Here is a 25,882-nt window from a genome sequence, read left to right as displayed (position 1 = left end):
AAAACAAAAACAGACAACAGACGTAGATTCTGGATTTCAAAAGAAACCATTCGATTTAATTTCAACAAAATTAGGGCACTATATAGAAAGGGAAGTTATTAACAAGGAAATCATTTGTATAAGCATAACCATGATTTCTCTTCAATACAACATTTTTTTCATGTTCATTTTTTTTCCATCAGCAAGCACCAGATGTAGCTGGGTTTTGCGGCTAAAATCAGCCCAGACAAAATCGTCGTTCAGTCAGTATATTTTAGTAATTAACAAAATGAGACATTGTGGCATACCTCTTTGTAAGCGACTGGAAAATTCGGATATGAAATATATTGCAATTATACTAAAATTTGCCAATCAGCAGCTCATGTAAACTTTTTTTTAGAAAAACAAAGTACTAAAAAATCATAATTTCACAATAAAGCACTTTCCTTCTTATTAATAGAATTGTGTTCAGTGACTAAGTCTTAATTTTGATACCCGGTCATGTCGGAAATAGTGGAAATGAGAAATTAGATCGGGATGTCCCTTCTACAGAATCGGGGGTGTTTTCTTCTTTGTGTCCTTATAAGTGGACACCGAGGAAATCAAACAGAGACCTGCTGTATCTAACTGCAGGTATATCGTAAAAGGCGACTAATGTAGGGCACCCGGCAAAATTGGGTATTCTCGCCTGTGTATCTGGAGGAGGACATGGAAGATACAAAATCTATATTCCCCCAGTGCAATATTTGGGATTGTTTTCGTTTCCTATATTCCTTGTGTATTATCTTTCTTTCTATCTGCTTTCTCTTCCCGGCGATGGCTTCCTAGGCATCCGTCCTCACATGACCCGAGAACGTTAAATCCGAAACAAACAAAAATCCCTCGATATACTCTATTGTTCGCATGCACTCAAAGGTTGGAGATAAGGGCTTCCAAGGCATCCGTCCTCACATGACCCGAGAACGTTAAATCCGAAACAAACAAAAATCCCTCGATATACTCTATTGTTCGCACTCAAAAGTTGGAGATAAGGACTTTTAGCACTTAGCTGTCAATTACGTTTTAGCACGAAAAGAAATAGCGTTAACTCTGAACTCACAATAACAGACAATACATCATTGTCTGTAGTCGTCTTGTTTTTATTGCGGCCTGCAAGTGTAAATAGATGAGGTGTCGTCTTCAGCTTCAGCAGTCAGAATTTATGGTAAACATAAATAAATTAGATTAAAGAATAAATCACCTTTTTAAGAATCATTAAGGATTTCAACAGTCATTAACTTTGATTGTGTTCCCATCCATAGGCGATCGCTGTCAATTCTTTTCAGAGGCGTACACGCATATTATGACGTCAAACGTACGTCTCTTTACACAATGGCAAAATGGGTGTCGTTCTCGTCTCCGGTCCGAGTGTGATTATGAGAGCGTTGGTGGAACATGCTTAAGTTGTCAGACCGAAGCGTTTGTCTTACACTCTACATATTCACGTTTCTGTTTGTACTTAAGTCTGAGTAGGAGCAATTTATTTCTGTTAAGCATTTTAATGCTTTGAATTAAATAGTTGCCTGCCACTTTCGTTGTAGCAAAACGACATTCAACGAGTACCGTTAAATCGGAATTCTCCAAGATCAGAAAAAACAAAATGACTGCAGTCGTATGGTTTTTATTGCGTCATATACTTGTAAATGGATTTCGTGTCTCTTCAAATTCAACATCAGAATTAATGGTAAAATTAAGTAAATTGAATTAAAGAATCAACCGCATTTAAAGCATTGTTTGTTTGCCTCGTGGTCTTCTTTTAGTCAGGAANAGGATTTCTCCTGCCAAGTGGACATCCAAGAAACCGAGTATGAGCAACTGCCCCAATTGCAACACTTCAGAATCTATATTTTGTCCTTTTCTAAGTTCTCGTATCTTTCTTTTCCGCAGTGTTTCCCTAGAAACACGTCTTCATATGACTCAGCTGTTATCATATATGTTTTCCTGAAGCTCGTGGAAATAATCGGCCTCCTGTATCAGGCTACATAATCGCGCTTCATTTAATTTATAAAAGCGAAAAAAAAAATCTTTTGGAGCTGGCATTCACATAGTCTTTGAATGCCAGTTGAAAGTATTGTAATGGTTCGGTCTAGAAATAGAGCTGCATCCATTACGAACGTGTATAAAGAAGAACCATTCAACCAAAACATGGAGGCAACAACATGTATTGAAGTTTTATTAAGCTCCTACAATAAAATACTGTGACATGGTGTCTTTGGTTCATCTTTGCTCCATCTGTAGATTAACAAATGGGTAATTAATTGACAAACATGGATAAGTTCGAAAGTGTGTATTAAGTAAATTGTTTTAAAATAGGTGGCCAAATTATGTAAACATTTACCACATCGTGAGGCCTTTTGGATTTTTTAAGAACTTATGATTGGTTAACAAAGTTTTAAAAATGTATACAAATTCAAAACATCTGTGCAATTTTGTTTTATACTCATTTTCCATGTAATATAAAATGATCATAAGTCACTTCTATTCGGTTTTGATTGTAAAATCTTAAGCGCTCAGACAATCTTCGACACCATTCAGTAATCGCACACGTCGAATTCATGTAAGTTTAGAAGACAATGGTTGCAATTTAACATCAGAGAGCAAATACTAATCTTGTCACCGATGAAACATTAAGGTTCAGACGTAGTGCGGTAATTTCGAAGTCTATAGATGAAACCGAAGGTCTGTGGAGACTTGTCATACTGGTGTAGGCGCAAAAGGCCAACCAACGAGGGACCCTTCATCAGGGGTTTCTGGAGGTTCAGCAGAAAATGTCATTAATCAATTATTTGCAGACAGATTTGAGATATGGTGGACGGCCTGATCAGGTTATGTCCAGTCTCGGACACTGGACACGGGCCAAGTGATCAGCAATAATAGCAAGAACTGGTCCTTGTCATTGACCGATGGTCAGACTGTACCTTTGTCCGAGTACTGTTGACCAGTTTTCTTTTTATCAAATGACATTAATATGTCTGGCAGTCCAACAAGTTATAACATTGCGCTACAATGTCGCAAGATCTTCGTTTTATAAAACAAAATGGACGCAAACAAATTGATAAGATATTTGATAATAATAGTAATACAACAAGATTCGTTTGTAGTAAAGGTACTTACATAAAGAAGTATAGTAACGTGTCCAAATGTTACAAAATAAGATAAATTTATAATTATGGCAGTAAATACAAGGTTGTTATATTTGAAAACAATTATTGCAGACGTGTAAACCTATAGAACAAGTAGATGGCAAATTTGGTGTTTATTAACTTATTATTTTTTTATACATGTTTTTTTTCAAAATATAAAGTATCCAAGTGTGCGTGATAAAATACAGAAAACAACAACACATCATTTGAGGATCTGGGTAGGGTTGAAGCTCGTATGATATTATCATTGCAAACAGGATTCGATTTATGGTAATTTCCTCATTATTGAAGAGACAAATATGTATCTGCTGCCACCATTCCAACGATGGACATTTCTCTTGGGGTTTTCTGCTACTTTGTTGTTAAACTGTTCCTCTTTGTAGTTATATTGATGCATGCTTTCGTTGATTTACCGTAAACCTGAAACAAACAACACATATTGAAACTAAAACATCAAATGTATTATTTCTGGTATTTCAACGTGTCACTTTAACGTAGAATAAATGTCCTATTGTTGAATTTTGGCACACATAAAGAAAAAGTACAAATTTGAATGCGAATGGATGCGATTGCAAGCTAATGATACATATTCTAAATTATCCTATATTTTATACTATCCAGTTTATCAAAGATAAAATTCTACTTGTTCAGGTTGTATTTTCGATCGACATCCACTGCATGATTATAAAAGGCGACTAATATGAATACCCATGCAGAGTTGGGGATTTGCGTTTTTTATCTTTACTTGGGGATACACAAACGTCCAAAATTGATCTTCTGCACCCATTGCAGTATTTGGGCTCTTTATCTTTCTTTCTTGTTCCAACTTCTTTTTATTTCCTAGCGCCTTGCTTGGCAAAACCTCACCTCTGGCATTAATATGGAACGTTCGTCCAGGTAATGGGTTCTGTCCCAAGGACGGGACATACCAAAGTACTTAAAATGGTAGTTATTTTTCCCTGCTTAATGTTCAGCATTAAGGGTAAAAACAGGTTCACGAGTATATTGAGACCGGACGGAATGCTGTGTTGGAAGCATTCGCCATGATATTTCAGTGAGATAGCCCTATAAACTCGGCGTATTATCTGTGCTATCGAAATAAGGCAATTACTCCAGTGTAATCTGCCTCCAGCACACACGCATGCATACACAACACACACGGAGGCACGTCTTTATATAACATAAGGTGTAGATAGAACGTTAAACCAACTACTTAATAATGTGCTCACAAGTCATGATAATTTGGTTCCGTATAGCTGAAGTCGACGTAGTTAGTTATTGTATTAATAACGGCCCATCAACACTAAAAGCTTATTAGGGCCAATAAAAAGAAAATTGAATATGTACCCTGCAGGTAAGGCGTACGAATTGTACCTGCTGCCCCCATTGCTTGATCGTAAAAGGCGACTAAATTTGGGATCTTATATTTTTATTTCTTTCTAACCAACTTTCTTCTTCCTAGTATCTCCCTTGACAATGCCTTACTTTTGGCCTTTAGTTGAGCGTTCGCTCCTGTAAGGAAGGCTTTGGGTTCTGTTCCCTGGCCAAGACATACCAGAGTCTGTAAAAATGGTATTTTATTCTCCTGCTTAACGCTCAGCAATTTAGGAGTGGGACGACTGGTTCGCCCGTTGTCAGTATAATTTAACCGGGTGGGGTGTCCTGCTGGGTGTGTCCGTCAGAATGTGTCAGTGAGGTAGTACTATAAAGTCGGCATCAGTTCCGCGTTATCACAAGGAGACAAACACGAGCATATCGCAGCCTCCCAAAACACACACGCATACGCTACACGCATGCATCTTGCACACAGGGTAAGACCGTCCTTAAATGACAGTAGCTGTTGATAGGACTTTAAACAATACTAAACAAAACCAATATTATAATAAATCAAAGTCTCTTATTAGCTGAAGGTCAATGCAATATACTTATAAGTGTTTTACTGTAAATGGTTGGTGATATACTATGCATTGAGGCTGGAAGTCGATAAAATTATTTGGATATTCAGTCGCGTGAAGGCTCTGGTGGCCATGATATATGACGAGCCATTAAATGCATACATCCGTTATGATCTCCCTGAGGTTAAAACATTGCTTGGTTCTATTTATTATTATATCACTTGGGAGACATTTCATTCAGTAGTTAAGATTTTAATCCTTTATACAACCGGAAACACTCAAAACTTGCAACTAAGAAATACAGAGCATCCAATTTTTACATGTTTAAAACAAATTATATGGGGATAATATCAATAAAGGTTGCAATCACTACAATACGATTACAAAATGTATTTTGGACAATTTAGACATGGCATGCAATCTATTTGGTGAGGTGAACGCATGGTCTTAGTCGTTATTGCATTCTCAAGCTTAGTCTGCGATGAAACACTTTCAGTAAAATGTACCTTTGCTTGCTCTTTTATACTGCAACATGGAACATTAATAGTTCCCTGTAGCGCCAAAATCAACATAGCACCATATGAAATAGAGATATTAACACTGAAGTTGTGTCATTGACCATTTAAAACTTATTTTCGTGATGCAATCAAATTATTAAATGTATCACAAAATAGGTAAAATATTGAACTTGATTTCGTAAAGAAGACCAACCTTATTGTCATGTATGTGATCAAACATTTACAGTCAAACCTTTTAATGATTCAATGCGCTGATTTCAAACAAATACGTGATAGATTATAAAATATGACGATCTATGAAAATGTATTCCATAAAGTTTCAAAATCAATATGACATATTTCATAACTGAATCGTTCCCTTTTTATTTGTTTTTACACTCTTGCCCTTTCTACCTTTTTCGTCACTTTTTAGAATGTCCCATTGTACAGTGTTGTTTGGCTCTTCATGGATCACATTGTCGATTGGCCGTAAAGCAATACAAAAACAACACAAATAAATTCCCCCTCACACCAATAGCATATATTATTTTAATATGATGGTAAACGATCCAGCCAGTCCTTAAAATATATGGTGTTTACTATGACCGTAGAGTGCGTCGACTTCAGTCAACTTGAGAGCATTTCTATAATAACGTTAAATGTCTTCTCGAAAACAATACTGTTTCTAAAGTTTTAAACTATTTGACATCTGTTGGTCTTACTAATAAATCACATTGTGTAGAGTCACTTTTGTTTTTCATCTTTACGTTTGTTTGTTGTTTTTGTTTTTTATTTGTTTTTGTCGACATCTGTTTTTCATCTAGAGCTTTCAGGATAACTACTAAGGAGATGTATTATCATACAAGTTCTATGAGTACTATTCATGGCAAACCTTCCCAAAATATCTCGTTGCGAACGGGATGTCATATTTTTACATCGTTCGGTGAAATAATGCTATTTAAAGCGGTGACCAATTGGTTAATCAAGGTGGCTGATATGACCCGGCGCGTCTGCATATCGCAGCCTCCCCAATACCACCCAATACTACCCAATACCATCCAATACTACCCCATACGACCCAGTTATGAACCAAATACTTCTTTATTACTGTGAAATATCACCTTTGTAGACGTTATTTACTTCCATTTGCCATACTTTATCGGGAAATATGCGATTTGGTGCCGAAAACATCACCGAATTGCCATGACTATCCCATTCCACCCAATACTACCCCATACCACCCAATACTTCCCAATACTACCCCATACGACCCAGTTATGAACAAATACTTCTTTATTACTGTGAAATATCACATTTCTTGAAGTTATTTACTTCTATATGTCACATCCTATCTGGAAATATGCGATTTGGTGCAGAAAACATCACCGAAACGCCTTGACTAGGGGTTCGACGATTTATAGCAGGAACGGGCAGAAAACTATTAATTATTATATATACATTAATGAATATATATATTCGATACATTTAAGTATCATTATCGGGTATAAGATATATTTGATAAAAGAATTGCAATTACATTATACTTTATTAATTCTATCCATGTCATAAAATGGTGTTATTAAGATCATATATATAAATTTAACAGGAAATATTTAGAAAATTTGAAATTACTTTTCAAAAATGTTAGTTATTCAATTTTGTTAAACATAACAGTATCAATTATATAACAGTGCTGGAGAAGAACCTTCAGTTAAACACTATGAAATTCAAAATGTATATGGATTGTATATGATTCGAAGTCCTTTCAATTACTTGATTAACTCACAGATAGTCTGTTTTGGACAAGCTAGATATGGTTTTCTGACCAATCTTATGAAGGGTAGAAGGTTGTCATTAATCAATGAAAAATTAAATAGTTACGCTTCTAATACATCAATCCAGAGACGTATATATTACATAATGAGGTGTATACTGGTATCGAATCTAAATCACAGTTACAGGTAAATATATATATTATAATTTAATTATATAATGTCTTCCGAGGAATTACAAATTCCACATGCAAACCACTTATATATTATGTACAGAAGACGTAGCAGTCTATGTGATTAGTTATAATTTTAAACAGTGTTTTGTAAGCCATTTTAGACTGAATATCATATAAAATTACATTTTCTATTTTATGCATTTGTTAAATATGATACCAGGTGTCAATCAGAAAGAAAACTATGACCTGCAATATAACTAATCAATATTGATGACATATTTCTAGTAATTATTTTACTTACACTTTTTATTTTTCATTTTTATCAACAGTTGCTGTCGTCGTTGCCTTTTTCTGCTGCTGGGCGCCGTTTAATGCACAACGTTTGATGACGTCATACATACCACCGGAGAGTTGGACTCCTTCTTTAATCGAGGCACAGGCAAAGCTATTTTATATATCCGGTAAGGACTTTTTTTCAGATTTAACTTAATGGAAAAAAGGCAGTTACGATATATATTGGAAAACAGGCATATTGCAATACACAGGCATATCATATTGTACCGCAATACAGAAATGAAAGACTGCTTTATCGAAATATTAATCGAAAGCTTAAACTCTATGACTATGCTTGTTGTTTTAACAGATATGCCAATAACCATACACACAGGCTATACAAATGGTAGGGATTAGTTCTAATTCCATACTATATGGTTGGTAAAATCATAAATTTGTGTAATCCATAGGATACATAATTCAGTTTGATAACATTTTGACAACAATTGCTCTTTGAACTGAGCATTTTTTTCCTTTGATAATGTATCGGGATATATTTCTAAAAACATACCTTGTGTATTGCAAGACATCGAAGCACATTCCAGACGTTTTGTTACACCCCTGTTGGAAAAGTTAATCAAATCAAATATTTTGCAATTTAAATACCAATGACCATATTGTGCTTGCTATTGACTTTTTCTGTTGTGATTTGCAATTTGATTTCAGTAAAATCGTTATTGATATGTTAAGGACTGCAAAAAACACCGAAGGATATGAGTATCAGTGGTAATAGGATTTGCTTGGAAAAAATCACCAAAATAGAAGGATTTCTACAAACACACAGTTTACTGCATATAACAGGATAGTATTGTATTTCCATTCGCACGGCAATCTTCCTTGATATCCATAGCACATATAAATATTTTCGTTTGATAAGCAATAATTAAACATATCAAATTAAACTACCGTATATAATATTCAAACTGTTTCTGTAACTGTTAGTTTAATAATGACGCCATTGATCTGTTTATTATTGCGAAGCTTTGTAGTCACCTTCATATATCACAATGAATAGCTTCAAATCAATCATTCAAGTGACAGTGATGGTCAATCAGCATGGTTAATGAACGGTTAACTTACAAAACAGCGATATTCGGAGACATCTTTAAGCTTCAGTTTTACAATATAAATTTACACCTGGATACAATTGTATTGTTTCTTATCTTACGTTTTTCCATATTTCAGGAGTCCTATTTTTCGTCGGATCCACTGTTAATCCTATATTGTATAATTTGATGTCAAAAAAGTTCCGTATGGCTTTCCGCCGTTCATTATGTAGATGTTGTTACAACCCAGATGAACTTATAGAGCTGAGTGCTCGTTCCAAATCCGTGCTGTATTCTGATCGTTCTCCGAACATGAACCAGAACAGGTGCATGTCAACTATGAACCTTTATCCCCGCTCACCACAGATGAACAAGTCACGATCCGGAAGTTCACTGGTATTAATGAAGAACGGTAACTCTCATATCCTTTCCAATCGCCTGACTGTGTCTAGTACGCAACAGTGGCCGAGTGCGCAACCGGACAAACACTGGTCATCCACTTCTGTGGATAGACTCAAAGACAGATCTGCCGGACGGACAGACAGACAGTCGATCAGTCCATGTAAACGACGGCTCAATATAAAGTCGAATTCCATCATAAAAGTGTGTTCGATGACGAGCATGCTAAGCTTTGCCGAGTACGAACAAGAGATATTTGTAGAGCTGGGTAGTTTCGATAGCCACACCCAGCTTTATAGGAAAGATCAGGGTGGCTCTCCGGACACTGGGGATACAGCCACGTTTTTATAGAGTTCAGTTGTTTACATATGAGGCATATTTAGTACTTGGCCTGACAACATAAACAAGGGACACAAACATTAATAAAAAAGAGGAATATCAATGGTATTTTTTTTAAACGAATACTTAAGTACACAAAATGGTCAAATATTATTTCAAATCTTTTCAAAATTCGATTTTTCTGGTTTTGACCAGTTGGTCGTTAATAGTTCCTGAACAGAAATGTCCAGACTAGCGGCAATTTCCATGTTACCAATTATCCGAATTAAGATATCGCCTTTTTCTTGCCAATATAATAGCCGCTATTAACCAGCCCACATACTGTCTCTCTTCACGTTTTAAAGGTTGAAAACAAATCTGTTTTTTCATTTTTTTTGTGTTTCGCGATTGGTTCATTCCGTTGTTTGAATGAACATTCTATATAAAATCATCGCTTACTTGCAACGCTTTGTATGAACCCGTGCCTGATATACCGCGAAGTCGCTCTACCGATTATGTCATATGTCTACTAATAATTATTGCCATTACTTCCCTTTACTATAACGTCGATATATCATCTCTACCGATTAGCATATTAACATATTAACTTACCTGTAAATAGGAGAATTTTGTCAAGTATGTCTAAAAAACTGAGTACTCATGTTATGGTTATAACTAATAAGTTACTTTTTTTTAAATCATTGAATGATACTTCCTTAAGATATCTTTATTTTGGTATATATATTTTTTGTCTTAGCTATGTACAGTTTACCGAAATTATATTTTATATTGATGAATAAGTTTAAAACTTCCTCAGCCCCCACCATTATGAATCTACTGACATCTTCATCGAAATATATATATATCTTACTTCCGATTTTACTATCAAATAAAGTATTTTGTCAAGATGGAAGCAGATATAACCGTTTATGCCGCTTTTCGTTTTGAACCTGGGCTCTATCAGGGACTGCTACAGTCCTTACTTATATATGCTTTCCTTTTACTTATAAACATGAATGTGAGTAGGTAGTAAAAAGCTAGTAAACAAATTGCATTTCAAAACTAACAAGCTCCTTTACATTGATGTGGTTGTGCATTTGCGACCACATTTGAAAGTTGGTGTTCACGTTTGATTTGGAAAGGTTGCAGGAACTAATTACATGTAGTTTGGTTAAATGATATGACGTCCTTTTTCTAAATGGTACAATAATGAGGACATAAATGGAAAGGCCCATTTCTAACACCTTTGTTGTCTTCTTAAAATTACATGCATGGAAAGGTTGGGAAATAAAATTACCTTCTCGAAGGAAATGTCTTGATTTTTATGTACAGTTTGTTCCATGTGCCTTAGAACTCCCGGTGGGCACTTGTCACGCTACGAACTACGACAGAAAATCCAGACGCTGTCTTACACTAATTATACCTGAGGACAATGCCATGTTTGAAATCCCTGGAAAAAGTTTGAACAAAGAGCAAATTCGATTTTTTTCACGATTTCGAATCGATCAACCTTAAACAAGGTATTTATCCAGGGTTTCAAATGAAACATAAATGAGACGTTGCAAGATCAAAGAGCCGAGCTGCTGTTGACTTTGAAGGTTGATTGGAGCTGCACATGGCGGTTCCCCGGCCGTATTGTCAATTGAAACCCACCAAAACATATCAAGCAGGGACATATAGCGTTCTACAACATTTTTGTCATTCGGAGAAAGTGTCGAAAAGGCACGTGGTACGTGCTGAATCCATACGTGAACACACCACAATCAATAATCTCAGTCCAGCTTTATCTATTTGTGGGCTAGTCATATCCACCTACAGTTGCTTACTGATCTCGATATACGTAAACTAAATCTGAATAACCAATGAGTTCAAAGTTTCGTGGCTAAAAACAAAAGCGAGATTTTTGTTTTGCTAGGGGATTTAAATAACCGCAAGGGCTAAGGTGATCATTTTCAGGTGTCAAGAGCAACGTAGTCAAAATATGAGAATATTGAATATTAACAAAAACGTACTTTGAAAGCAATTTGAAACACTTGTGGTGCATATTATGAAAAAGGGATAGATTTACATTAAGATCTTGGAAAAAGTACAAGGAAAATAAGGTTTGATTCTATTGATTGTCCTTTAAACAGCTAAGGTTATTTTAGTACGTGCCTCCATGTTTGCATGCATGTGTGTATAAATGCTGGATGCACTATTTTGGATTTAAATAACCGCACGAGCTAAGGTGATCATTTTCAGGTGCAGTTAGACTTTATGGTATTCAGATTTTTTTTTATTATCTCAGACATTAACAAAAGTATCTGTTCTTGTAAACTTCCAAAATGAGACAGGTTTATAACCTGACACTCACTGATCAACCGTGTATGTACAACACTATCCACTGATACATGTGTTCAGTTACAAGCTGTGGCAGAGGATGCTAAAGGTTTGTGAAGGTCAAATACCTGAAAAATATTAAATAGGAAAAGTTAAAGTTACTATAATGGTCCATCTGTATGTGATATAGAAATGGATATATTTGTCATATTAATTACAATTAGACACTAATGAAATCGGTGACCACATTGCTACACATTTTGAAATTAGTATTTTTAGTGATATATAACAGGTGTCCCACTATACATATAGCAGGTGCCATACTGTACATGTATTTTACAGGTGCCCCTCTGTACATGTAGTATACAGGTGCCCCTCTGTACATGTATTTAACTGAACATGTATGAAGATCTGGGAACAGGGTTATTTTGAGAAACAACTTAAGGTGGTTAGCATCAATTTGTCAAATCACATCTGAGCCATACTCATAAATCTTAAGAACGAAAAATTAATGTATAAAATGCATAAATAAAATTTCATTCTTCATTGTACTTCTTTAGATGACAGTTCTGCTGATACAGTTTATAAAGGGAAGTAATCTATATAATGTATGAATAATATAAGCATATTTTTTACAATACATATTTTTTTTGTAAAACTATGTATAAAATGTATTGATCGCTAAAATTATATTGTGATAAAATCATTCTGCAAAATGCGGAACTGATTATATTATAAAATGTCAAAATAAAACAAAAACTCTTTTGGATTGATGTATTTATGGCAAGGAGAAAAATTAAGGAGAAAAATTAAGGAAAAATATGCCCCTCTGGTACAACAATAAGATTACAACAGGAAATATAAGTATATTTTATAGAGAATGGTACAATAAAGGAATAATGGTGATTATTGATCTAATCAGAGACAGAAGTACCAATGCAATTTACACATTTCAAGAGTTCAAACAGATTTATGATATTAATACAAACTTGTTTTATGATACATGTACCAGGGTCTAATTACTGCATTAGAGAGTATATTGTACAACAAGATATGTCAAATGTAGAGGTAAGCTATCCATTTATACCAATAAATATAGAAAAGATTCTGAAAAAATAAAACAGGGATAAGAGATTTTTTTATAGCTTATTTTGTAAAAATGATACTATTTCAACAGGTAAAGAAATGGGATGATATATTTCAATTTGATGATGAAATTTGGAAACAAAGTTTACCAAATTACAGTGGCATTAGTACAGAGTTAATCAGCATATGTGATTAAAGTAAGCATATATAGTACATAGCCCTTACTGTGAACTGTGTAAGACAGAAATAGAGACAATATAGCATGTACTAGGACTGGGGATGTGACAAAGTACTTTGAAAAAAAAAGGAAATTTGAATAATGTGAAATTTACCAGTAGTGAACATTCTTATTATATGATAGCAGTTTTACCTATTCCTCTTTTGGTGGAAAATCTAACTTTACTACTGACTTATATTTCATATCATTTCATCATTTTACTGGTATATATGTGAATGTTGGTCACACCCTAACATCATTTTGTAAATGTCAATCCTTAGTCAAAAAGACAAACTTGGTTATGTGTACCTTTAAGATTTGTCACAGCAAAAAAAAAAAACAACATGTAACAGTTCATTTTGATTGAATCTCTGGGTCCACTCAGGTTAGAATAAATATAATAGGACAAATATATCTCTTACTTGAGTATATAAAGGGCATGGATATCATTTTCAAACAACTTTTAAGATTTTACTTTCAAAACTGATGTATCATATATAAAATTTCAAAATATATAAGTTCATCATTGTCTGATTGGTCTTTATAAAAAATCAACTGCAACATAGGAGGATATGTAATTTGAATTTAAGTTTATTTTGGATTTAATCATAATCAGTCAAATCATATTAAGTTGATTAATTCATTGTCGGAAACTAGAGCTAATCATTGTATACACTAAAATTGATCAAATTAGATGGCACAGATAAATATTGACTGACATATCATCTTCAACATAATTAAAATGCTTGTAGTCACTAATGTTTCAACATTAATGTCAATGTCTTTATTTAACATCCCTAGCACATTTAAAGTTGTAAGAGTGTGATCTAGATCTTCTCAACACTAGTCAACATGCAAATAAAAAGAAAACCATTCTCCATGTGTTGGGCTTTTAAAGTTTTGTCTTCATGTAGGTGGCCAACTATTTTAGCATGCGGATTACGGAACATTCGGTTTTTTAACTTTAGGTATATTGTACCTATATATATTTTTGACAAACTCTGAGATGAAAAAAAACAAAAATCCTATCATCGTGTTATTTTGTTCTTGTGACAATAAATCGGCGAAATCAGACACGGCAAAAAGAACTATGGTATTCGCAAAATGACACTGGCCAATCCGTCGTCCGTAATATAACACATGTGCCAAGGGACACAATCGGAACACAGGGGTTCGTTACAAATATGCTATACTGACTGGGTCACAGCAAACATAAACTGTGACTCATATCATGTGATCGGAAAGCACACCGGGGATTTGATGCCAAATTCACCGCTATTCTCCATGATCCAATTTCTGATGATCGACACCGCAGTTTTTATAAACAATGCATCTCTTCTTTCACTAACAATGCCTTGTCGTGTTACGTCTAATTGCATGCCCTCACCCCATTTTTTTCGTTGAAAGCCTCTTTCCAACTTTCAACTGACGACAACCGCTGAGAAGTTAAAACACCTGCTGCATATTGTCGATTTTCTACCCGACTTTGACATCTAGAATTTAAGGGTTCATAATCAACTTGGTGAGTATTTTCGTAAATAAGCGGACGATATACGCGTGCAATACACATGTATTTAAACAAGCATATTAAAACAATGATACAAAACATTTACCTCCAATGAAGTAAATCAGCACACCAGTTCCCCCGTAGTTTTGTAACAAAATGTCCTTCTTTCGCAAAAGAGTTCCCTGCGAGGCCGCTTAGTTCACGAGAAATACGTTCTTAGTTGAGAACGTTCTCAAATATTTGAGAACGTGTTTGAGAAAGCCAATTTTGAGAACTTCTCAGCTAAGCACGTACTTAGTCTGAGAATTGAGAATTGAGAACTAAGAATGAAGAAGTTTCGTGCAAGTGGGGCCAGGTGATTGCGCTGATTTGATGCCATCTTTATATAGTGGTACCTCACTTAAACACCACGCCGAAGGCACCTGAAAAGTATTCAACCTGGTCACGTCATCAAATTATAAAACAGCCGAATAGGATAAGGTGTTCCGAAATAAGGGTAGGCATGAGAAAAGAAAAGATAGGAGTCCTGAGTATTAAGAGTTCTAATGGAGGCCCAGGGCCAATGCCTAAACCCACCAACGACCTTTCGCTCGTAAAAATTATATCATAAAACGCGGTATTTTAGGGTATAAGGATAGGGATAATTGTTTATTTGATATCAAAAAGTATGCGGATCTCGAGAGAAAAAATATGTGGCCATTTTCTTTTTAATTCAAATCACGGAATAACTTTAATAAATGATACTTTGAGATTATAAATTGAGAAATTGTAGTTTTAAAGAGAAATAAATATCTTGAAGCACAACCGTTTAATTTAGCATTTTGAAATATCTTCAAAAAGTTTTGGTTTATGTGACCATTGTTTTAATACAAATTGAAAGTGATATCTAAAATCATCTCTGCAAACTCGGGGAAATAGTAGATTTGCTTTATTCCATTGCATATATCGTCGTAAGCGGCGATCTGCCGAATGTGTTTTTTCCCTGTCTTCTGCTTAGAAGAGATTATAGAAACCACAGCTGATCTGATGCCCTTTTGCAACGCTTCGGAATTATATCCCTTCTTTCCTTCTCTTCTTTTCTGTTGTCTCATTAGGCGCTAGTCTTTATGTGACCAATGTCGATTCGGGGATGTTAAGTTTTATTTAAAAATTAAGACAAATATCAAATTTATCATAAAATTACTCTTAATATCACATAAACAATTAACTAACTGATGTCCTAAAAACCACAATACAATGAGGGTGATATTATAGCCGACCGGAAACGTCTTTGTCTAATGCTTGAGTTTTCAATTGTCGAGCAATAAAAGTATTGATTTCGGTTCGAATAGTAATGTTTAAGACCGGGAAACACACTTTTGATGTGTGAAGATAAGGGAAGGCTTGGGGGACCAGAAAACCAAAGGATAGTCAACTTAAACAGACATAATTAAATATAATTGAAGGATGGAACACCAACAGATCTAGAACTTACATCCAGTTGGTAAAGTAACAATCATTATTATCATTGATACAGATGTGGTATTAGTACATACCTGTACAATTTTAATGTGATATATTTATATTTTTCATTAAGTGCGAAGGGAACCGATGTAATATAATTGGAATAATATTTTAATTATATTTTTGTCACATAATGATCTTAAAAATGTCTGAACAAACACGCTGTCCTCAAACCTCAAATTATAAAAAAAAATGTGATCATTCATGTGATTATTCAGGTAAGTTTATAACGTGACCACGCTTCGTTAAACTTGTTAGCAGGCACTTATAACTTACCCATCCTGTAGTCCGGCTCCAATAAATGGAAGGGATTAAACATCAACAGCAACTACAACAAAAACAACAAAAACTGCCAATGGACATAGTATAGTTGTAAATTTTGGGTACACCGACACATCAAAATGTCCTCTTTGATATATCACATCGATAAAACAAGTTTCGTTTTAATTAAACAAATATTTGTCCTTTACATTCAAAATCCCGACTTAAACGTACATATGCCAGTAAGATATGTAATAAAATGACTTCAATATTGTTTACAACAGCGCATGTCTATCACCTGAGTTAACATGTCTGTCTATTCCAAAGTGCTCTTGAAGTACGTTGGAGTCGAATGGTATTGCAAATGAAGTACTTCCCCGGCCATGTGAAATCAGCTCTGAAAGGGGGCCCTCGAGAATTGTCTTTGGGTGTTCTGTGTACTTTCTTAAAACATGCTATACCTTTTATTACCAGTAGCAACAAAAGTCACCATATTGCTAGCGGCTATTTTTTTTTCGTCTAGCTTGTTGGCAATGCCGAAATGAAAGTAATGTCATTCGAAGCGTATTAAATTTCCAGAATGTCAGCAAAATATTTCCCCATTAATTTGAAAAAAATGGATGTACATGAACATACTTTGAAAACAGAAAGATTGCAAGCAAAAATATTCACAATAGCCACCGCATGACAGCTGATAAATAATGGAATATACACTAGAAAGGGGGAAAAATCTGTGATCTCAATATGAAACTGTAATATATATGCACTAAAAACATAAAAAGGGTATATTCTTTTCAAACAGAAATACCATCTATCATTTAACATTGTCTTGATAACCGCGTCAGATTGGATCATATTGATCCCATGACTGGAAAACAAACAAATATTTTTTTTATCTCTCGCGCTCGAGTTTCCAGGTAAAATAAATCATATTTGGGATCGTTATAGAACAGATGGGCAAAGGACTGCTCATTTCTGTTTTTTGTCACCGATATAGAGAATTGGCAAAAAACTGCTCACTAGAAATCCGAGTGAATGCCACAGGTGACATATTGTATGCAAGTCTGATCATCATAATGTTATGTAATTGTTCTATTTTAGTTCACCTTTTATTGCCCCTGTGATAGGTTGTTTTTTTTCCCTCAATTAATCATGTTTCAATCGTTAAACATGATCAGTCTCGCGGAAACAAAGAAGCAATTGAGTTTCAGACAACAAGGGCAATAAATGTATAATAATATTGAAAGTTATTAGTGCTATTACATGTACAATTCCTGCAATTTTTATTTTCGCAAAAATAACTTAACTGATGATGGGCATGACGGAATGAAATATGATATTTAATCCTTTATGAGCCGAATGTAAGCTCCAAATTAAGATTTTTTTCATAGAAAAAGGATAATTGGACGTCATGTCTGATATTAAAGGTTATACAAGTGGTCGGTAAAATTACTCAAGATTCGAAAACATCAAACTATATCTTCCAGTTGGATTGCCGTCTTGCGTTTGGGTTTTCTTGATACTGTATCATTACCAGCTAAAGCAAATATAATGTCAAGCTTACGTTAGGTCATGCAATGTCTGTCATTTCCGTTTCGTTAAAGCTTGTTTGACATGAAATCAAAACCACTTGAATCCTACAAATATAAAACGCATGTCGAGACAAGTGCAATTCACATTTTATCTCAGTCAAATTAAAGAACATTAAAAAACGAGCATATCGATAATTTAGTGAAACAGACCGTTTTATCTCAAGCTCAACCGGCATATTGATTCGTACACATGATACACGATAGGTACGTGACCTTTTCACAAGAACGATGAAAAACGCATGTGGAAATAAATTGCATTAAAAAACAATAGAATTGAAGGATTAACGTGGATAAAAAATATAGGGGAAAATACATAGCTCTATTTGCGTTTCGCATGCAAAATTGGATAGCTGGAAGAGACTGATGTTATCACGACGGATGTTGACAGATGAAAGCAGAAGGATCAAGCACCGGAGGACAAGGGAGGGAGTATCTGTCGTCACAATCTGACGGCGCTATCTGTCTGGACATCGTGATGTTTTGATTACATATTGACATAAGAAATGAAGTAAGTCCCCGCTTATCGGAGATGTCTGGATTGTTTTATGGGAGTACGTGCAAACCAGTGGGTCGTAATGTATAGATTTTCATAGCTGAATGATTCATTATTCGGACCTTGTTCGATAAGATGTCTGAATGAATTTGTTTACATGATAGTTTAACACAGGGATGGGATAATACATGTACGGCGAAGTGTTCGATTTTTTATGGGCTGTACTCGGTGCATGGCTTTTGAATTATAATATCGGCGTCTTATGTTTCTTGTTTTGAAAATTTCTAAGTCACTTATATACGTTTTTGACACTTTTTAGTATTGCCTCAATCACCAAAGTATTGAGTCCGTTGGGGGAAGAACATTTGACGAATTTGTGAAAGTATTCTATCTGTGTTATTCCTAATTTTTAGTAGATTCATTATGTATCTGGTTAAAATCATTTTTTAACTTTATTTCTCAATATCCTACCCACACCATCATTCCGATTTTTCGAAATAAGGGGAAACAGTACCTGCTGCATGTGTTGCGGGTGACATCCTCCTCATCTTATCGACTTCCGGTTTTGCTTCAAATTTTGTAACCAAAGCAACTGGCATTGGCTTCGCTTCAGATGTATTTAGTAACAAGGGAACTCAAAGAGCTAATATGCCGTGTTATGATTTTCTGGTTACCAGGTCATGTTGTAATCGGTTGAAGTGCACGAGCTGAAAAGGCGGCAATCTGCGCTTACACAACGCCATAACCATATTCAGATATAAAACAGCATATATTGATTCCTTTAAAACATAAATGGTAACACGTATTGACGAAGTGATCTGATAATTAACTGGAGAACACATAACATTGAATTAGCATACTGTGTCAACATCACAAGAACAGAAGGAAAGACGGATTTGAGCTCCAATTAGAATGGGACAAGCATACATTACTCGAAACACTTACAGATCCTAGTCCCACTGCATTGTGGTTATTCCTTTATACAGTAACCTGCTTAACGCTCAGCAAATTAGGAGTGGGACGACTGGTTCGCCCGTTGTCAGTATAATGTGACCGGGTTGGGCGTCCTGCTGGGTGTCATCGGCAGTATGTTTCAGTGAGGTAGCACTATAAAGTCGGCATCAGTTCCGCGCTATCACAAGGAGACAAACACGAACATATCGCAGCCTCTCAAAATACACACACATACACTACACGCATGCATCTTGCACACAGGGGAGGCCGTCCTTAAATGACATTAGCTGTTAATAGGACGTTAAACAAAATAGAACCAAACCCTTTAACTTCCGTATTGGTTATGACTAACGCACAGTTTGGACAGGCCAGGTTGTTCAATCGGTTAGAGCGATAGAAAACCAACCGGAATACAGAATTCGATTCCCAGTCTGGCACCATTGCATTGTTACACTTAGAACGCTGTTGATGATGATCCATATTTTGTTTATTTCATATCGGAGGGGGGGGGGTTCCAACACTTAGTAATAGTTTTAGGCTGTGGCATGGTAATCATTAAGGACGAGGTACTACATTTAGCTTTGAACATTTAATGGGAAGTGCCCGCGATAACTATCATTAAGTACATACAGTATTTTGCCTTAAGAGCAAAAATTGTTTTTTAATGTTTTTTAATATCTAAATGAAATAAGTATATACCGCAATGCATGTCACTGACAAAACATCAAGTCAAACATATGTTATTACCGGGTTCCATGAGACTCTTAAGCCAGAGCAGAGGCAACAAAATATTGGCTAAAACTCATAAAATGTCAAACGATTTCAATACACGTCATTGGTTCCCAGACGTTAATTATCTTTATATCTTTTATTCCAAATGTTTCAGAGTAGTTATCTTTTATGGGATAAAATGTAGGAGACTTGCGGAATTTTTAGGAATCTGATATTTTTCTTATGTCAGAAATAAAAGCCAATTGAGTAAATGCTTATCAGTTATACCCCATTCTCGATAGAAAGCATCAACGTCGGATTTGAAAACGAAAACAGTCAAATAGAGATGAATATGTTTCCAGCAATAGTCTATTTGCTTATTGGAATAGTTAATATATATCTATGATGGTCCATTAATCTTATTTAATATAAAAATGTGCATAAATCCTTACTGTCCAATTAAAAAAAGAAACATAGATTCGTTTCAATAATTGTTTTGCCAATATGTGAAGGATGTATTTTATGATTGTTCGTAGCACTTCAATGAAGTTGCAACGTTTAAACAAAAATACTTTGAAAGGATTATGAAGGATGCATCAAGTATTGAACGCCCCACATTTAACAGGACCATTTCTCGTTGAAGTTAATATATTTCATAGTCCAATAAATGTGCGCTAGTAGAACGCTATAATAAAATTACAATAAAAACAAGCGTTCACAGAGGTAAGTATGATGTATGGTTATGCATATACATGTATATTGTCAATACTTTATACAGTAACCTGCTTAACGCTCAGCAAATTAGGAGTGGGACGACTGGTTCGCCCGTTGTCAGTATAATGTGACCGGGTTGGGCGTCCTGCTGGGTGTCTTCGGCAGTATGTTTAAGTGAGGTAGCACTATAAAGTCGGCATCAGTTCCGCGATATCACAAGGAGACAAACACGAACATATCGCAGCCTCTCAAAATACACACACATACACTACACGCATGCATCTTGTACACAGGGGAGGCCGTCCTTAAATGACATTAGCTGTTAATAGGACGTTAAACAAAATAAAACCAATCCCTTTAACTTCCGTATTGGTTATGACTAACGCACAGTTTGGACAGACCAGGTTGTTCAATCGGTTAGAGCGATAGAAAACCAATCTGAAGTACAGAATTCGATTCCCAGTCTGGCACCATTGCATTGTTACACTTAGAACGCTGTTGATGATGATCCATATTTTGTTTATTTCATATCGGAGGGGGGTTCCAACACTTAGTAATAGTTTTAGGCTGTGGCATGGGAATCATTAAGGGCGAGGTACTACATTTAGCTTTGAACATTTAATGGGAAGTGCCCGCGATAACTATCATTAAGTACATACAGTATTTTGCCTAAAGAGCAAAAATTGTTTTTTCAATGTTTTTTAATATCTAAATGAAATTAGTATATACCGCAATGCATGTCGCTGACAAAACATCAAGTCAAACATATGTTATTACCGGGTTCCATGAGACTCTTAAGCCAGAGCAGAGGCAACAAAATATTGGCTAAAACTCATAAAATGTCAAACGATTTCAATACACGTTATTGGTTCCCAGACGTTAATTATCTTTATATCTTTTATTCCAAATGTTTCAGAGCAGTTATCTTTTATGGGATAAAATGTAGGAGACTTGCGGAATTTTTAGGAATCTGATATTTTTCTTATGTCAGAAATAAAAGCCAATTGAGTAAATGCTTATCAGTTATACCCCATTCTCGATAGAAAGCATTAACCTCGGATTTGAAAACGAAAACAGTCAAATAGAGATGAATATGTTTCCAGCAATAGTCTATTTGCTTATTGGAATAGTTAATATATATCTATGATGGTCCATTAATCTTATTTAATATAAAAATGTGCATAAATCCTTACTGTCCAATTAAAAAAAGAAACATAGATTCGTTTCAATAATTGTTTTGCCAATATGTGAAGGATGTATTTTATGATTGTTCGTAGCACTTCAATGAAGTTGCAACGTTTAAACAAAACTACTTTGAAAGGATTATGAAGGATGCATCAAGTATTGAACGCCCCACATTTAACAGGATCATTTCTCGTTAAAGTTAATACATTTCATAAGTCCAATAAATGTGCGCTAGTAGAACGCTATAATAAAATTACAATAAAAGCAAGCGTTCACAGAGGTAAGTATGATGTATGGTTATGCATATACATGTATATTGTCAATAAAAGATCACTCAGATCATTGGTGAACCACGTCGTTTTGGAGCCATTTTACGAGCGGACATCCCATTCGACGGCAGTAGAAATGCTTTGATAGGCATGGACAAAACTAGACAGGAACTAATAGTAAAGATAGGTTATCTGTTACCTTACCGTTATAAATAGACAGTCAAGCGTTCTCAATCCATCAACAACCCATGACGAGATGCGTCACATAGCTGTTTGTTTGAAACAACAGAATGTGTTTTCGATACCGACTGGAGACGAAAGTGGCAACAAGCATGTAGCTGATGTTCCTGGCTTTATTCGTTATCGTAAAAAATCATAATTAGGCATACATGTTTTAGGTGTAAACACCCTATAAGTAAAAAGATTATATGATTTCTTTTTCTTTTTCATTCACCTGAAGCCAACACGAAATAATTTCTATAATAATATTACAAGTATTAAATCTCTTTATACCACCTGCGAACTGTTGGTCTTTTCGAAAGATACAATTGACCATAGCCAATTTTTTCTTTTTAAGTTGGCTTTTTTTAGGAGGATTTTGTTTCCTTTATCATATTTTTAATCTTTAATTGGTCCCTTCTACTGTTTTTATAGGCCGTAAAATAATGTAATGATAACAATTTCCATTGATTATTTTTTCTTTCATTTTTCACTGTAAGACCAAAACCGTAGCGCCGTTTATTGCTAACGACAGACACTATGTAACAAATTTTGAGTCATATGTACTGTTGATAAAGACAATATGAAGATATGCATAATTAAGTAAGTAATCAATGTAGTCGGTAAAAGGTCGAGCATATTAAAAAACCAATACTAGAAATTACAAGGGAAATACAAAGTATTGAAATGGATTCGATTAATGTGAAGGGACATAAGTTAAATCAATAATTGAATTATGAAACAGTATTCCAAACCTCTGGGAATGTCGGAATAACGATAGATATTAAATTGTTGACCTATACCATTAATCATGTTACTATTTCCTTCGACATTGACGGTACGCACTTTAGTCGTTTTCAGTATTTGGGGAGGGGAGCGAGGGAGTCTCTTCTTGGGGAAGAATGCAAGAGACAAAAACATAATCTGTATCCCTATTGTCTACCTTCATAACTCCAATAGGAATGTTATCGAGTGGGATACCTTAAAAGTGGTCCTATAATCTGTAAATATAGCTTTCATTTTACCTTAGCTGATGCAAAGAAAAAACACTCACACGGACAGAACTTTGAACAGGTTTTACAAAATCAAACGCAAACAATACCGACTTTTTCTAAACAGTGGAACAGGTAGCAGCACACACTAAGATCCAGATTTCACCATTTGAAAATCGTTTTACATTTGTTATTTTTTATAAAAAAAAATAAAAAAATCTACGAGCTGCAACGAAATCTTTAAAAAAGAAATAAATCAAACATGAAAATATGTCTTCTTAAACCAAACACAGTAAACATGATTACTGCAACATACTTTATTCATAATGGATTTACAAATGCTACTAGAGTTCAAAATAATGAAAAATCATATCTAAATTTCCTTATATAAGAAGTTTATAGCAAGAGGGGAAAGTTCCCATAAAAACCTACCCTTTAAACATTCGGAACAATTGTATCTTTCAACATAATTTTAATGTAATTTTTATCAAAAACAAACCCAACCACTAGGTCACAGCAAAGACTGATAAGTCCACCAGCAGAGTCCACCACCTGATGACGTTACAAAATCGGGAGGTATTTCAGTGTGGAATCACTCCAAAAGTCGATGTCAAATCTTCACTGTCGCCATGAGATTAATATACTACATACCGCATTCATGACGCTTTCACTCATCAAACACACACATCCTTAAATGACCTTAGGTGTTAATAGGAATTCACACAAACAAAACAAAAGCTATTCGTGACAAAGACTACCGGAGCATTAAGTTGACAAAAACTTATTTTTTTTACATGTTGCGCAATGATCGGTTATGTAATTGTTTATCGATATTCTACGAGAGTTGGCGTACCAGTACAATTAAACCGGCTTCCGCTAACTAGCGTCTTACATGGCGAAGCTTTCAACAAAACCGCCGTCCGAGTGTTTTGGAATTTACAACGTATATATCTACTGTAGGATCAGCTGGACTTTTAGTTATTGGAAAACACCTTCTAAAAGCAATGCGTCACGATTGATTGTGCCTGCAGCGACTGGCATTTTGTTTAGACGTTTCAGACCTGCTTCATATATACGTTTTATAAATTGGGAGAAATAGATATAAATCATACAAAACATTGGCATTTTCAACGATTGCATTCGCCGTCATGTGTTTTACAGAGGATAGTTGTACGTGCTGTGATAGGTCACAAGGAGACTTAAAAAAACCCAGACATTTCCCTGAGAAAATCTGTGTAAATACATACTGCGCAAATAATTGATTAAGCTGGTAATCAAAAGTACCGACAGTCGTTATAACAACAACAATTTTATGTGTATAATTGAATAAAAAAACTCTTAATTAAATCGATCAAACATTTGAGCAGATAAGCTTCAGCACAACGTGGAAGACAAAGAGAGTCGGAGGAAATAAGTTGATTAGTTGTGATTTAGGTCCTTGAAACAACTATGGTCTTGTTGACTGCCCGTTGATGTCGGAGCCAAACAACAATCAGTTTTAAGTGACCGCCACACGTAAATGCAATAATTTGGACACGGTAGAATAAAATACATAGGTTACAATAAATTAAACACCACAAACACTTCTAACCTAAATTAAGCAGACATATTCAACAGCTCTCTACCAAAATCTCAGACGTTTGTGTATATTTTTGTTAACATAGAATAGGTTTAATTAGCAATATATAACGGGAGATTTTAACGATTGCAAAACATGGGATACTACTGTGTCTCTCAACGTTCTAACTTTATCATTTTTCGTCTCCAAACGCATATCTTGGCCATTTCGCACATCATGCTTTGTTGTTGAACATTTGACCAAGAAGAGAGGTAGGCCTATTGGTTGTGTCCTTTGAAAAAGTGTAAAATAGGTTGCGATAAGGCCTTTCGATGTAGTAAGAGCGGTAAAATGCACGGCAAGACCGGGGATCGAACCTGGGACCCTCCGAACTCAAGATAGACGCTCTACCAATTCAGCAACTTTGTCGCCGACGATCGACCAAGTCTAGTTCCGCTACAATCCTCCCTCCGTTAATAAAGTCATCGACCCTGAATGCACCAGATACCCTATGTCACCTTCCTCGGTTATACTTTATTAGGCGCAAAATATCGTTGGAGCAAATAAAATGCACGGCCAGGCTTAGGTTTGACCCTGGGACCCTTCAAACTCCAGACGGACGCTCGGTCAGTTCAGCTACCTGGTTGCCGATGATCGACCAGTCTAATTCCGCAACACAACACTAGTGAGTCCGTTTTGAATACA

The 25,882-nt window shown here is 35.2% G+C and overlaps 1 protein-coding gene across 1 annotated transcript in view; it reads left to right on the top strand.

Annotated features, from left to right (window-relative positions):
- LOC110457975 (pyrokinin-1 receptor-like) overlaps positions 1 to 9,995 on the top strand; it is a 37,215-nt gene extending 27,220 nt beyond the window's left edge. The window contains exons 3-4 of the mRNA XM_021509494.1: positions 7,831 to 7,962; positions 9,020 to 9,995. Of these exons, the coding sequence (XP_021365169.1) occupies positions 7,831 to 7,962; positions 9,020 to 9,630 (743 nt within the window). The 3' untranslated portion in view covers positions 9,631 to 9,995. The remainder of the gene's footprint in view (positions 1 to 7,830; positions 7,963 to 9,019) is intronic.
- The last annotated feature ends 15,887 nt before the right edge of the window (positions 9,996 to 25,882 follow it).

This window comes from Mizuhopecten yessoensis, unplaced genomic scaffold (assembly GCF_002113885.1).
Source record: "Mizuhopecten yessoensis strain PY_sf001 unplaced genomic scaffold, ASM211388v2 scaffold9385, whole genome shotgun sequence".
Classification (NCBI taxonomy): domain Eukaryota; kingdom Metazoa; phylum Mollusca; class Bivalvia; order Pectinida; family Pectinidae; genus Mizuhopecten; species Mizuhopecten yessoensis.
The sequence above is the reverse complement of the archived record's forward strand: the minus strand, read 5'-3'. Positions and strand labels throughout refer to the sequence as shown.